Source organism: Cnephaeus nilssonii (assembly GCF_951640355.1).
Source record: "Cnephaeus nilssonii genome assembly, chromosome: 5".
Taxonomy (NCBI): domain Eukaryota; kingdom Metazoa; phylum Chordata; class Mammalia; order Chiroptera; family Vespertilionidae; genus Cnephaeus; species Cnephaeus nilssonii.
Window position 1 is genome coordinate 4993182 of NC_137076.1, and position 12431 is coordinate 5005612.

The 12431-nt window shown below is 48.9% G+C and overlaps 1 protein-coding gene across 1 annotated transcript; it reads right to left on the bottom strand.

Annotated features, from left to right (window-relative positions):
• Window positions 1–5062: 5062 nt before the first annotated feature.
• Window positions 5063–12004, bottom strand: MAD2L1 (mitotic arrest deficient 2 like 1). Its single transcript, XM_079771806.1, has 5 exons — window positions 11839–12004; window positions 10736–10882; window positions 7851–7971; window positions 6857–6960; window positions 5063–6230 (listed from the first exon to the last, which is right to left on the bottom strand). The coding sequence occupies exons 1-5, from the start codon at window positions 11909–11911 to the stop codon at window positions 6058–6060; spliced, it is 618 nt and encodes a 205-aa protein (XP_079627932.1). The 5' UTR covers window positions 11912–12004; the 3' UTR covers window positions 5063–6057.
• Window positions 12005–12431: the final 427 nt, after the last annotated feature.

The following is a 12431-nucleotide window of genomic DNA, read 5'->3' on the forward strand; positions in this document are numbered from 1 at the left end:
ATAGAAACATCAATGATGAGAGAGAATCATTGATCGACTGCCTCATATACGCCCCACACTGGGGATCGAGTCCGCAACCCGGGCATGTGCCCTGACCCAGAATCAAATCGTGATCTCCTGGTTCATAGGTTGATGCTCAACCACTGAGCCACACCACTGGGGCGTGAGTGATACTTATATGTAACCAGGGTTGTGAGTGACTGGCCCTTAGGTATCCTTTGGGAAAGATGTCTGATTTCTGAGATTACCTCCTTGGAGTGAAGCAAGGGCAAAGGAGCGAAAATGTCTTGGGAAAATCAGGGAGCTTTGCTGAGTCATGGATTGCAGTCCCTGTACGTGTAGCAGCTTAGCTTCTTCCCAAATGCCACTGTAATTCTCTTACCTCCATGAAAGAGCTCTAAATGGAGTCACAGTGAGAGCGGCTGCTGTCGTGTATTTCATTTTGGGACCATCGTTTTGCTTTTGTTTTTTGTGGTCACTGAGCCCTTGCAGAGTAGAATTGGTTGAAATGAACTTTGAAGAGGCTGACGAAGCCCCGCCCATTCCTGTGAGGGTCAGGCGGGGACCAGCTGCAGCCCCGGAACCAAGGCTGAGCCAGACCCTCCGCTGAGCCGGGCCAGCTGTACAAATTGGGAACAGAGGCCTTGACTCTCATTTCTGTGGCTTTTATTTGCACATGCAGTTAGTTTGAGGGGAAGTTGGATAATAAGGAGTTTCTTTCATATTGTTCATATTTGGCACATTTTTATGTTGTTGATTAAGCCTTTTGTGTTCATTTGAAACAGTCTGGTGAGCTATTTTGGACATCATGACTGGCCATCGTTAGTGGTAAGAAATAGACCAGGGAGTGGATTTTTGGTCCAGGGTGCTGCCTGGAGTCCTGTGTGACTCTTTGGGCACAAGGCCGACTGCCCGCCAGCAGCTGCAGAGGGACTGTGTGGCAAGAAGCAGGGGGCCAGGACGGTGAGAGCAGGAGCCTATGAGCATGCGGCTGCCAGGGGCCGGCCCACCCAGGCTCACGCTGGACCGGCCCAGGTACCATGGCCTTCCTTCTGTGCCAGCGGTGGGGAACCATTTTTCCGCAAAGGGCCATTTGGATACTTATAACATCATTCAAGGGCCATAAAAAATGATCCACTTAAAAATTAGCCTGCAAAAAAATAATAAAATAATAAAACACACTCAGACACAAAATTAGCTTGCTATAATTGGTCAAACCTTTAATTAACCCACCCCTTGGCAGGCCCACACCAAATGATTTCTTGGGCCTCACATGGCTCTCGGGCCGGACATCCCCCACCCATTATTTGGACCATCTTCATCATTTTTCTATATTTGCATATCTCCATACTCCTAGTGATATATTTTTCTTTATATATCCAATGTGTACTTTAAAAATTTTTTGCTCGTGATAACATCATATTTTACTGAATACAGATTAAAATACATACATAATTACATTACATAAATACACCAAATAATCAGAGAAATACATTACGACGTAATGACTTAACTACATTACGTAATCGCATAGAAATGTTTAAAGCTCCCTGACCACATGCTATCTAGGTCAACTCACATGACTCCACTGGGCCCTCCCTGGTTCTCTGGTCTCCCAGAGGCACCGGGGGAGACAGTGGAGAGACCTTGGCTTGGAGCCGGGCTGGGCATGCGCTCTGGGGTTTGAAATGGGGCAGATTCCCTAACCTCCCCAAACCTCAGTGTCTACATGTGTGAAACGAGGATGATAACCTCTGGGGCTGTTCTGAGGACTGAGATCAGCATGTCAGGAACTAACTGGAGGCCTGAGCCCCTCCCCACCACAAATCAAGCTAAAGAGATTCTAGGAAGGACCGTCTCTCCCGGTAAACATTTCCTCATCATGGCTGTCCTCTGGGACTCATGCGGCAGCAGCCGACCTCTGAACCCTCATTTTGGATGGAGGCCTTTTTCTCCCTCCACACCCCTCTCTCTCCCGGCCCTGGATTGAGGTTCTGGGCTGTTCCATCCTCCAGGGGACTCCTCACTGGAACTCAGACTGCCTCCTTCTCGCTGCCTGGCTCTCCCCAGACAAGAGCACAGGCTGTGGTCCATCCTCCTCTTCCCACCACCCAGCCCCGCTCGCTGGGAGGAGGCAGACTGGACGGGTGTGAAGCACCTACAGGAGATGCTCATGGCCCCGGGGCGCTGGGCCACTCCCACAGAGCTCTCCGGGCTGCCCGGGCTGCACAGGGCGCTCCCAGCTCTGTGGCTCAGACGTGAAGCGGTTTGGATGCCACACACCCAGCCTCGGCGTTTGGTCAGGGAGCTGCTGCTCAGAAAGGACCTGGATGTGTCCCTCTCCGGATGGCTGTTTAAGACGGCTGAGCTCTTTTCCTTGCAGGGAAATGGAGTCCAGGAGGCCCTGCAGCTTCGAGCCCTTTCCAGCAGATAAGACTCCAAGACAATAAAGATTTTGATCTGATGACGTTCCTTTGTGCTAACGAGCTTTCCTAGCAAAATGGTGCAGATAAATGTGGACGAGAATGGACTTGATACAAATAAATGGAAATATTATGTTTCTCCAGTATAAAAATAGATCAAATGGCAAGAGGACAGAAATAGGCGGAATGGTCACATAAACTGTCCGAGGTCAGCTGACATTCTTCTCCCCAGGCCTTTTCTAATAGTTTTGTTGCCAGGGCTACAATGTTTTTGCCAGATTGGAGCAGGATTGTCAACTCTAATGGAGATTAAGTAGCGTTCCCAATTGGATTTTTAAAAATAAGCATCGGCTAATACTGCTGGCTTGTGGAGCCATGTTCATGAAGAACGGAAAGATCTCGAAAGATGTTTTCAGGTCAGAGAACTAATAGAATTTGAAGTTCAGGAGACAAGTTCTGTTCCATAGGGTTTCCAACACAAGCTTTTATCATGGTTACATCGAACAAAATAACTTGAAACGTAATTCCGTGCATTTAATAAAAAAAGAAATATAAACTGTTTACACATTAAGCCAAAACATTAATTCCCCAGAGAGTAACTGAGGTTACTTAATGAACAATCCTTCCAATTAGTTGGAAAACTGTGTCACAACTGCTCACAACCTCACATCCCATTTATTCGTAAACAACGCAGATCAGGTTCAGGATGAAGTCTCGTACCTTTGGCTCCTCCCGTGCAGTGGTCGGTCACCTGAGGAAAGCTAGCAGTCAGCTTCCGTAAAGGAAAACCAATTTGTTCTGGACACACGAAGCATGAGCATTCAGTGAAAAATTCCTGTGAAAGTGCTTGGCAAAGAACAGATGCTGTATCTCCCCCCTGACATTTTTATATTTCTGTAGCCGGAAATCTCAACGTTAACTTCTAATAAGAAAAACTGATTATAGTCTTTAGCATCAAAAGAAATTCATCCTAAGATGAATATTACATTAGTGACATCTGGTGGAAAATACAGGTGTTACAGTGTAGAGTTATATAGCTATTCTGATCTTGAATGTGTAATAAAATTAAGATACATTTTTACAGACTAAGCAACAAAATGAAAAGAGAAAGTAAAAAAAAATTTAAATGTCTAGGTGGACACCAACATTATTAAGCTAAAATTTTTTGAGTCTATATTCTAAAATGTATAGAAGGGTAATGAACCTAAGAAACTCGAATGCATTCTAATAATAACGTTGACTCGGCCTCCGTGTTTATAGTGATTGAAAGTGGAGGTGTAGAGCCTTTATGCTGGTTCGTCTCTCCATGCACCATTTCCCCAAGAACCTCCCTTTGAGGTTTGCAGAGGGGAATCACTGTGGGGTGTCCTCGAATAGCCAGCAATATGTCAGGGAGGACATCCAATTTGAGACATGGATGGAGGCAACAGGTGATGTTTGAAATTATGAGCCTTAAATATCAGAAATCAAACGCTCTGAGCCAGGTGGGGGTTGAATACTTGTGACCCAAAGAGCCAATGTGATGGATCACAGGTCGGCAGCCACAGCCCACGGGCCAGGGGCCAGGTCAGCCCCGTCTGTCTGCGCGTCACTGCATGAAGCCGTGCTCATCCACTCCGGTGTCTGAGGCTGCTGCCAGCCTCCCAGGGCCAGCTGGAGCGGTACAAGCACACGTGCCTGCACAGCCTCAGCTGTTACCTGGCCCTTTACAGAAACATGCACAGCCCCAGACCTGAGATCCCGTCCATCAGATGTCTGTCCGCCCGTCTCCCGGGAGAGCACTGAAATGGGCTCTGCCTGAGCGGGGCCCCAGTCCGGGGAGTGTGGGAAGCGGCAGAGTTCGGACAGCCAGCACTCCTTAGTGGGAGATGAGACACATGACCGCCCACATGCATGGGAAGGAGACAGGCCCGCAGTCCCCTGCAGACTCGCAGGGAAAAGGCTTGACCTTCTCCACAGCAAAAGCCAGCTGGTCCAGAGGGCGTGTCTCCGTGGAAATGTTCCCGGAGGCCTGACTGCTCCATCTCACTGGTGGCCTGGGCAGAGGTCCTTCAGGGGCTGTCAGACCTGTGCGAGCTCATCTGGAATGTTTTCATTCCTCCAGTCAGCCACATCCAAGGCGAGGCCGAGGCATCACTCTCTTGTGGAACCTCGTCTTTTTTTAAAAATATATTTTATTGATTTTTTACAGAGAGGGAGAATAGAGTTAGAACCATCCATGAGAGAGAAACATTGATCAGCTGCCTCCTGCACACCCCCTACTGGGGATGTGCCCTCAACCAAGGTACATGCCCTTGACTGGAATCGAACCTGGGACCCTTCAGTCCGCAGGCTGACGCTCTATCCACTGAGCCAAACCAGTTAGGACTGGAACCTCATCTTTAAGACCCACTCGTTGTATCCTGAGGCCCTACACCCTAGCTGGCACAAGAAAGCACTTGCTATAGGGTCGCCAGCCCTTATCGTGGGATAATACGATCACTCCAAGATCACCAGTGGACTCCTGAAACTGGGTAGTACCACAGCCTATGTACACTGGTTTTGCCTACACCTGCGTACCTTTGCACTTGAGGAAGCATTTATGGTTTCTCTGGCATTTCTGAGTTGGCAGCCTCCTACCCTGGCACTTGGGGGCCATAATGAAGTAAATGCGGGTGACTTAACACAGGCACTGTGGTCCCTCATGGTCGATCTGATAACTAAGAAGCTACCAGGTGACTGAGGGGCTGGGAGAACTAGTGTGGAAACACTGGACAACGCTGTGACTCATGTCCCCAGGGAGGCAGAGCTAGACAGCACAAGGTCTTGTCACACTACACAACTAAAACCTCAGTGCGAGATGGACTGCTCATCTCGGGAATTGTCCATTTAGTATTTCCAGACTGTGGTTGGCCGTGGGCAACTGAAACCATGGAAAGCCAAACCCGACGGGGGAACTACTGTACTGAGGCCACCTTAACCACTAGTTAACTGGAGTAACGCCACACCCGTGTAAAGGTATTTTAGGACAAATTTAAAACATGCACATGTAACTTTATTTATCATTGTCATTTAAAGCTTGATTTTATAAAACACACAAAGACATTAAGAGTTCTGTATCAGCAGAATTGAAACAGGAGAAATGGCGACAGATTTGTAAGTGTAAATTATATACATTAAAGTCAAGAAATTGGGAGTTTTTCAACATGGAAACTATACAAATGAAATACATGGCAAAAGGACCTGCTAGGATACTGTTACAGTGGCTGATCAGTTACTTTCAAACTAAACAAAGATTCTGACTATTCAGACTTCTTTTGCTGTTCCATATTCACCTAGACTCGGAATCAGGCTACTTGACTGAAAGTTCTGATTTAGGAAGGCATTTAGCTGAATAGCAAAGGTTTCCCATCTCCAGTTTCCACCTTCAAAGGAGCTGACATTCCAGTGCTGATGGGATCTGCTGGTTCCCTTCGAACAGTGTCAACCCTAGAGGAAGTCAAACAGGCACCAACAAATGGAACAATACGTACAGTCCAGTGAAGTACAATGTTAAGTTTTCCCCACCTCAAAGTAATCAATGAAACAAAACAAGAACTACAGCTGACTTGGTCTCAGGAAACACACGTGTGGGATTCCATTACGCCCGGCTCCTTCAGTCATTGACAGGGATTTTGTAGGCCACCATGCTGTTCACTTTGTGGATGGTCGTCGTGAAGGAACGCAGGCGGACCTGCTCAGAATTGGCAATGAACTGGGGTCCGGACTCTTCCCACTTTTCAGGGACAACCAAATCTTTGTCTGTATAGATCAGCAGGTCAAACGAACCTAAATTGGGGATAAGATCATTGAAGTACATCGTGTTCTCATAACCCTGCCCTCCCTGTCTCCATTTGAATGACGGGTAGTGTGAGAGAGGACAGTTTGGCCTGGTCTCTCATCACCCACCAGGTTATCGCTCTTCCTCAATGGAAATTTATTTTAGTGCAGAAAATACTGCACTCCTTTTACGTTATCTTATGAAAAATTCAAGTTTTGTTTTCATAACAAGAAAACCATTATAAAATATTTGCCAAGCGTCTCATCACATGAAATGGCGTGTGAGCTGCGGGACGTGCATGCTGCTCAGTGCTGCGCAGGAGTCGGGAGCTGTCTGGTGCGTGAAGGAGTTGCCCAGGAGAGCAGACATCATCATAGCTGTGGTCTTAATTACGTACACAGAACATGCAGAAAGCGAGAATGGTGACAGAGATGACACCAGACTGCTGAATGCTTTCAGCCCTCTCCTTTAGCGTTTCCACATTTTCTGGAATGCACCACATAACTCTTGCTTTAGAATGCTTTCTTCCCCATTCACAGCTCGTATGGATAGCTAAGAGCACATTTAATAAAGGGATAATTCTTAAAGCCGAAGCTTAGTCTTCTTAAGCCCGAGAGAAACTGTAACTACTTACAGGAAGCTTCCAGCAGCGGCAGGAAGGTCACTGTGGCTGTGATTTGTCTGATCACCGAGCGGATCTCGTCCTGGATGGCTTTCTGAGACTTCTCTCTGGGTGCACTGTCAAGGAAACCAACCCAACTCATTCATTTTCTAGTTGTAACATTATTTCAAACATTGATGGGATTATTTACCTGGTGAAATGCTTCCAAGTCAATTAAGTCAACTTTAAGAAGTTCGTTTTCCTTTAAATGAGTCTCAGTACATCCTTAGGACCTATCCTAGAGGCACCATATATGTCGTTATTTCATTTATCCTACCCACTCATCTACTAGTAGCATATCTGTCAGGTGTTCAAGTTAGGAAACCACCACGTCTGAAAAGTAAAATAGCCAGCAGTATTGAAAACATGTGCTGGGTATAATCATTTGGCATTTTTAGTGATGCCTAATGCCCCCTGCCTCAAATAGTTCTTATAGGCCAAACGTTCCCTAATATAGACCAAAGGCTTCAGAAGCAAACGCGACTTCCCTGAGAAACGGTGCTGAGCTCACAGCTAAGCCGCCCCAGACAGTGCTTGACACCAGCATCTCACAGCGGGCGCTTCCCCTCGGGGGTCTGGACACTTAAGAGCAATACAGAAAGGACTAGAGCTGCACCGTAACCTGGGGGAGTCTAGGATTATCCCTTTGGTTAAAAGTACCTTCAAACACGTCCCTGAGTGGCCCACCTAGCAATCCATGTGCAGCTCTGCACACTCCCCACAGACACTAAAGTCTGGGCTTCTCCTCCGGAGACTAAAGGGAGCAGGTAACGTACACTATCTGTACAAACCAATGACATGCTCCACTCAGCACGTCTCTTCCCCAGGGCACTCAAACAAATCAACACATGTTAGAAACAAAGTCTACCTTAAAGAAACTAGTTCAATATAACCAGGACTCATTTTTGTAAGAAAACAAGTTTTGGAAAAAATACATGAAAGTGGAAATAAGTTAATTCACTCTCACCTGTCATCTCTGGCCGTCTTGTCACACTCAATGTCAAACTGCCACCTCTCCAGGACCTCCCCGTCTTCAATATTCGAGATGACCACCACCAGCTTCTGCACTGAGCACTTGTACAGCCAGTCTGCAACATACAGGCAGCGGGTCGCCCCGCCGTGTCAGAAGCGCTCCTCTGGGCCCACCTCAGAGACCTACCACTCCTCCAGCCTGCACACAAACCCTGCCCGTCCACAGCCTCGCCCATTCCCATCTCAGCCTGAAGTGGGGACAGCACTGGGTGCAGGGGGCAGTGACCACGCGGCCCTCCCTCTCCAGTTCACGGCGAGGATGTGGGAAGCTGGTGCTGATCTAAGCATCGCACCAATAGGTGTGAAGTCATCGCTGTGCTAACTGCCTGGAAGGTGAGCTACATGGTGCAATGAGTGTAAAGTGGGAAAACGGACTGACTCCCCAGGGAGCTCACTTGGGGGAGGCTGGAGTCTGGCTCTAAGAATCCACAGCATTAACCAGCACAAGAACAAGGAAGAAGGTACTGGGTCTTAAACTCCAAAGGGAAGACAGAGGGAGGACTGACAGGCCAAAACAGCTGCGGGTGAGGACGAGCAGGCGAGGCTGGCAAGGTGGGCCAAATTCAAGACATGCCACTTACAGAACCTGGGGAGGCACTACTGCATTCAAGCAGCGCGATGTAACCAGACTTGCATTTCAAACTGTCGTCTGGCTGCGATGTGGGGCATGGACTGGAGGCAAGAAGGGACACTGGCTAGTAACACAGGCAGGAGGTGGTCAAGGCTGGCAGGGAAACTGGGAGATGGGGCAGTAGAGAGGCCAGGGAGATGAGGTTATACTACTAAGGGTAAATGGACTGCCTGCCTGCGAGCGTAAGCAAGAGGCGCGAGTCAGGGTAGCGCCCCTGTTTGTTTCTGGCTGTAACTGGTTGCGTGGAAGACGTAGTCACTGAGAGGCCAGAGAACTGAAATGGGGATGACCCTGTTTAGCTTTGTATGTGACTCTGAAGCACCTGAGACCGGCCGCACAAGGATACCCGGGCGCATTCCATGGGGGCAGAGCTAGGGAAGACTGGCCGCAGGCGTCTGAGTGGGCACACAGGTTGCTAGCTGCTGTGCACAAGGGTCATCTAGCACCTACAGTGAGAAGGGGGCTGAGACTGAGCCCTGAGGAAATCTTAGAAATTGGGAGTATATTCAGGAATCAGCAGTATGTTTTTTAAAGAGACAGAAAATGCCCTAGCTGGCTTGGCTCAGTGGGTAGAGCGTCAGCCTGCGGACTGAAGGGTCTCAGGTTCAATTCCAGCCAAGGGCATATGCCTTGGTTGTGGGCTCGATCCCCAGTAGGGGGTGTGCAGGAGGCAGCCAATCAAAGATTCTCTCTCATCATTGATGTTTCTATCTCTCTCTCCTTCTCCCTTGCTCTCTGAAATCAATAAAAAAAATATTTAAAAAAATAATAAAAATCCATTGCTTAAAAAAAAAAAATAGAGACAGAAAATAATTTAGCAATATTTAAGGCTGTGGGTCACCTAGATCTCTGCTGCACATTCTTTTAAATATTTAAAATATTCTTAGCTTGCAGACAGTACAAAAAACAGGCCATATGCTAGAACTGGCCTCCTGGCCTTGCTGACCCCTGGCATAGAGCAACAACTTCGTATCATTTTAGTTCTGAACAGGAGGTTGGATGGTAATGTGAAGATTTGGGGGTTGGTGGTAATTTTTTTCTTTTAAAATTGGAAATGATCCAAATTCAAACAAAGAAGTCAAAAACACAAGTGAGAACAAAGAGGGTGAACACTGGGGAGGGGGGGATGGGTGGTTTCAAACAGACTGAACAATTCACCTCTAAAAAGACTAAGTCCTCAGTTTTAACTAAAACAAAGATAGATGTTACACAGCAAGGTCTAGAAACATGTGAGATGAAATGTCATGGATGCAGCTTAGCCATGTCTCGCTTCCCATCAAATCAAGGTGAAGGCATAGATCTGCAGCTGCCTCAAGCTTCCAGGCCAAACCATCTGAGTGCAGCCCTGTGACAGGCTATGGGCGATTTAGCCCTGAAGTTAACAAAAATACGATGAAATTTAACAAGTAAAGATACTTGAAACAAACAAACAAACAAAAAATAGGATTCGTGGATTTAAAAATTTGACAAAATGATCACAGTAGCCCTTTTTGGAACACCAATGGGCAGACGGGGAGAAACATCCCACAACTCAGAAAAAGCGGAAGTGAGAATCTCAAGTGAAAAAAACATGGAAGAGAAACGAATGGAAGTACAAAGGAAGGAAAGATAGATGGGAAACAAGGATTGCTCCCACAACACAGGAACTTCTGGAGCTAAAGAAAAAAATGAACTGTTTAAACTCAGCCTGAATTCTTTTCAAAAGACAAATGGAAACAGGTGAAAAATAGGAACACTCTACTGTGTGTTCTATTATTTAGTAGTTCTTTTTCTTCTTTATTTCTTTGAAGTTTTAGTTCCCACATTGAAATTTTATTTCCTTGATCTTAATAATGATGGCTTTAGACTCCATGCAAGTACAGGAAATACATCGTTAAGAATATATAGTGATTTTTTTCCCACTGATAATAAAAACCATCACAATTATGTACAATTCATCTGGTTCCATTTGGCCACACAAACTGCAAAAGTCATTTTTTAAGGAAGACGATGGAGACAATTTTGTTACGCCATCTATCAGATTCCTAATATCAATTATGCTATTTGCTTCCTCACAATAGGAGAGTTACTATATTTGAGATGGTAGCTTGTTTTACACCTTATGTACAAAGCTGACAAATGACCACCAAGACGCTAGAAAACGGGTTCTGGAAGGCCTGTCAAACTCAACCTGCTCCAATGACTCATACCTTTCAGCTGCTCCACCACATTGCTCAGGTACTGCATGAGCGCGGGGTCCGTGGTGACCAGCAAGGTGAGTCCGTACTTCTGCACGCGAGTAAAGGTTTCAGACGGATAAATGCCACGCTGATACAAAATGCTATTGATGCCAAATGCTGAAAGCAAAAGAGATGTTAAATGTCACCACTTTCTAACACCGTAAAATTAAACATATTCAGAGGTGGCTACGGTTTCGGGTTTTGTGCAGTGGTTCTCAACCTTTCTAATGGTCTTAGGCGACCCTGCTGGCAGTTCTCAACCGCTGCTGCAGAGCCTAAGACCATCGGAAAACACAGATATTTACATTACGATTCATTAGCAGTAGCAAAATTACAGTTATGAAGTAGCAACGAAAATAATTTTAAGGTTGGGGGTCACCACAACATGAGGAACTGTATTAAAGGGTTGCGGCATTAGAAAGGTTGAGAACCACTGGTTTATGGTATTGAGCTGTCAATGTCTAAACACACGTGTTTGTGTGTCTTGCTGACTGCTTTCCCGGAGCACAGTATAAAGTGCCATCAAACATCCTGAAAATCTTGCTTCTAAGGAAGAGAGAGAGATACCTGTATTTCTATGGCAACCAAAGAAAAATGCCAAGGGCGCAGCTCACCGCTGCCAAATCTCATCCCAGTGCAATCCGAGTCCCAACTCCCATCACGTGGTTAGCGGTTGTCACCGCAGATGCGCGCCAGAAAGCCCCAGCCCTCCCTCCCTCTCTCCCTCCCTCCCTCCCACAGTCCGGCCGGGCTCCACCAGCAGGCCTACCTCCCAGGGGCGCCTCCCTAAGTGCCGGCTCCCACCGGCCCGAGCCACCTGGCGGCGCTGAGGCCTTAGCCCCGTCCGGCGGCCTCCGTCGCTGGGGTGGGGGGCCTACCCGGGCGCTCCGGGAAGGGGCCACACCGCCTGCGGGCCTCGGCGGCACCGGGCCGCCCTCTCCACCTTCCCAGCGAGCCCACAGCCGCCTCTCCCCAGACCCCGTCCGGCTGGCGGGGGGCTGCCATCCCCGCCCTCCACACCGAGGCCTGGCTTCCGCCCTGCCGCCCTCCCGCCCGCTGCGCGGGCGACTCACAGAAAAACTCGGCCACGATGTCGGCGCTGCCGCGCAGGGTGATGCCCTGCTCCCGGGACAGCTGCCGCGCCATGGCTAGGCCCGCAGCCGGCGCGCGCCCACCGCACCAGGCTTCCGCGGAGCCCCAGCCGCTCCCGCCACTCGGTTCAAAAGTAACGACGCAGCACGCCGCAGCCTCTGCGCAGGCGCACTGAGCCCGCCCCGCCCTCGCCCCGCCCTCGCGGAGTCGGCGCGTCACGCAGGCGCAGAGGACGCGGCCGGCAGTTCCGGGTTGTCCGCCGACGGGAGGAGTCGTCAGCTCCTCGGGTCCTGGCCCCTGGGCGGGGCCGAGGGAAGGGGGCGGGTCCCAGTGCAGCGGCCGCTCCCTAGGCAGGCGGGCCTGGCTGCCTTCAGCACAGGGGGTGGCAGGTGTGCTCACGGGGCCCCAGCTGCGCTCAAGTGTCCCCAGTGTCTCCTCCTGGACGGGCAGGTGCGTGTGGCCGCGAGGCCACGCCTCGGGCTGCTGACGCGGGCTGCTTTCCCGGAGCAGAGAAGCAGGCCTGGCGGGGAGGGGGGGGGGGGGACCCCGGGGACCCCAGCCTCATGCAGAGGCC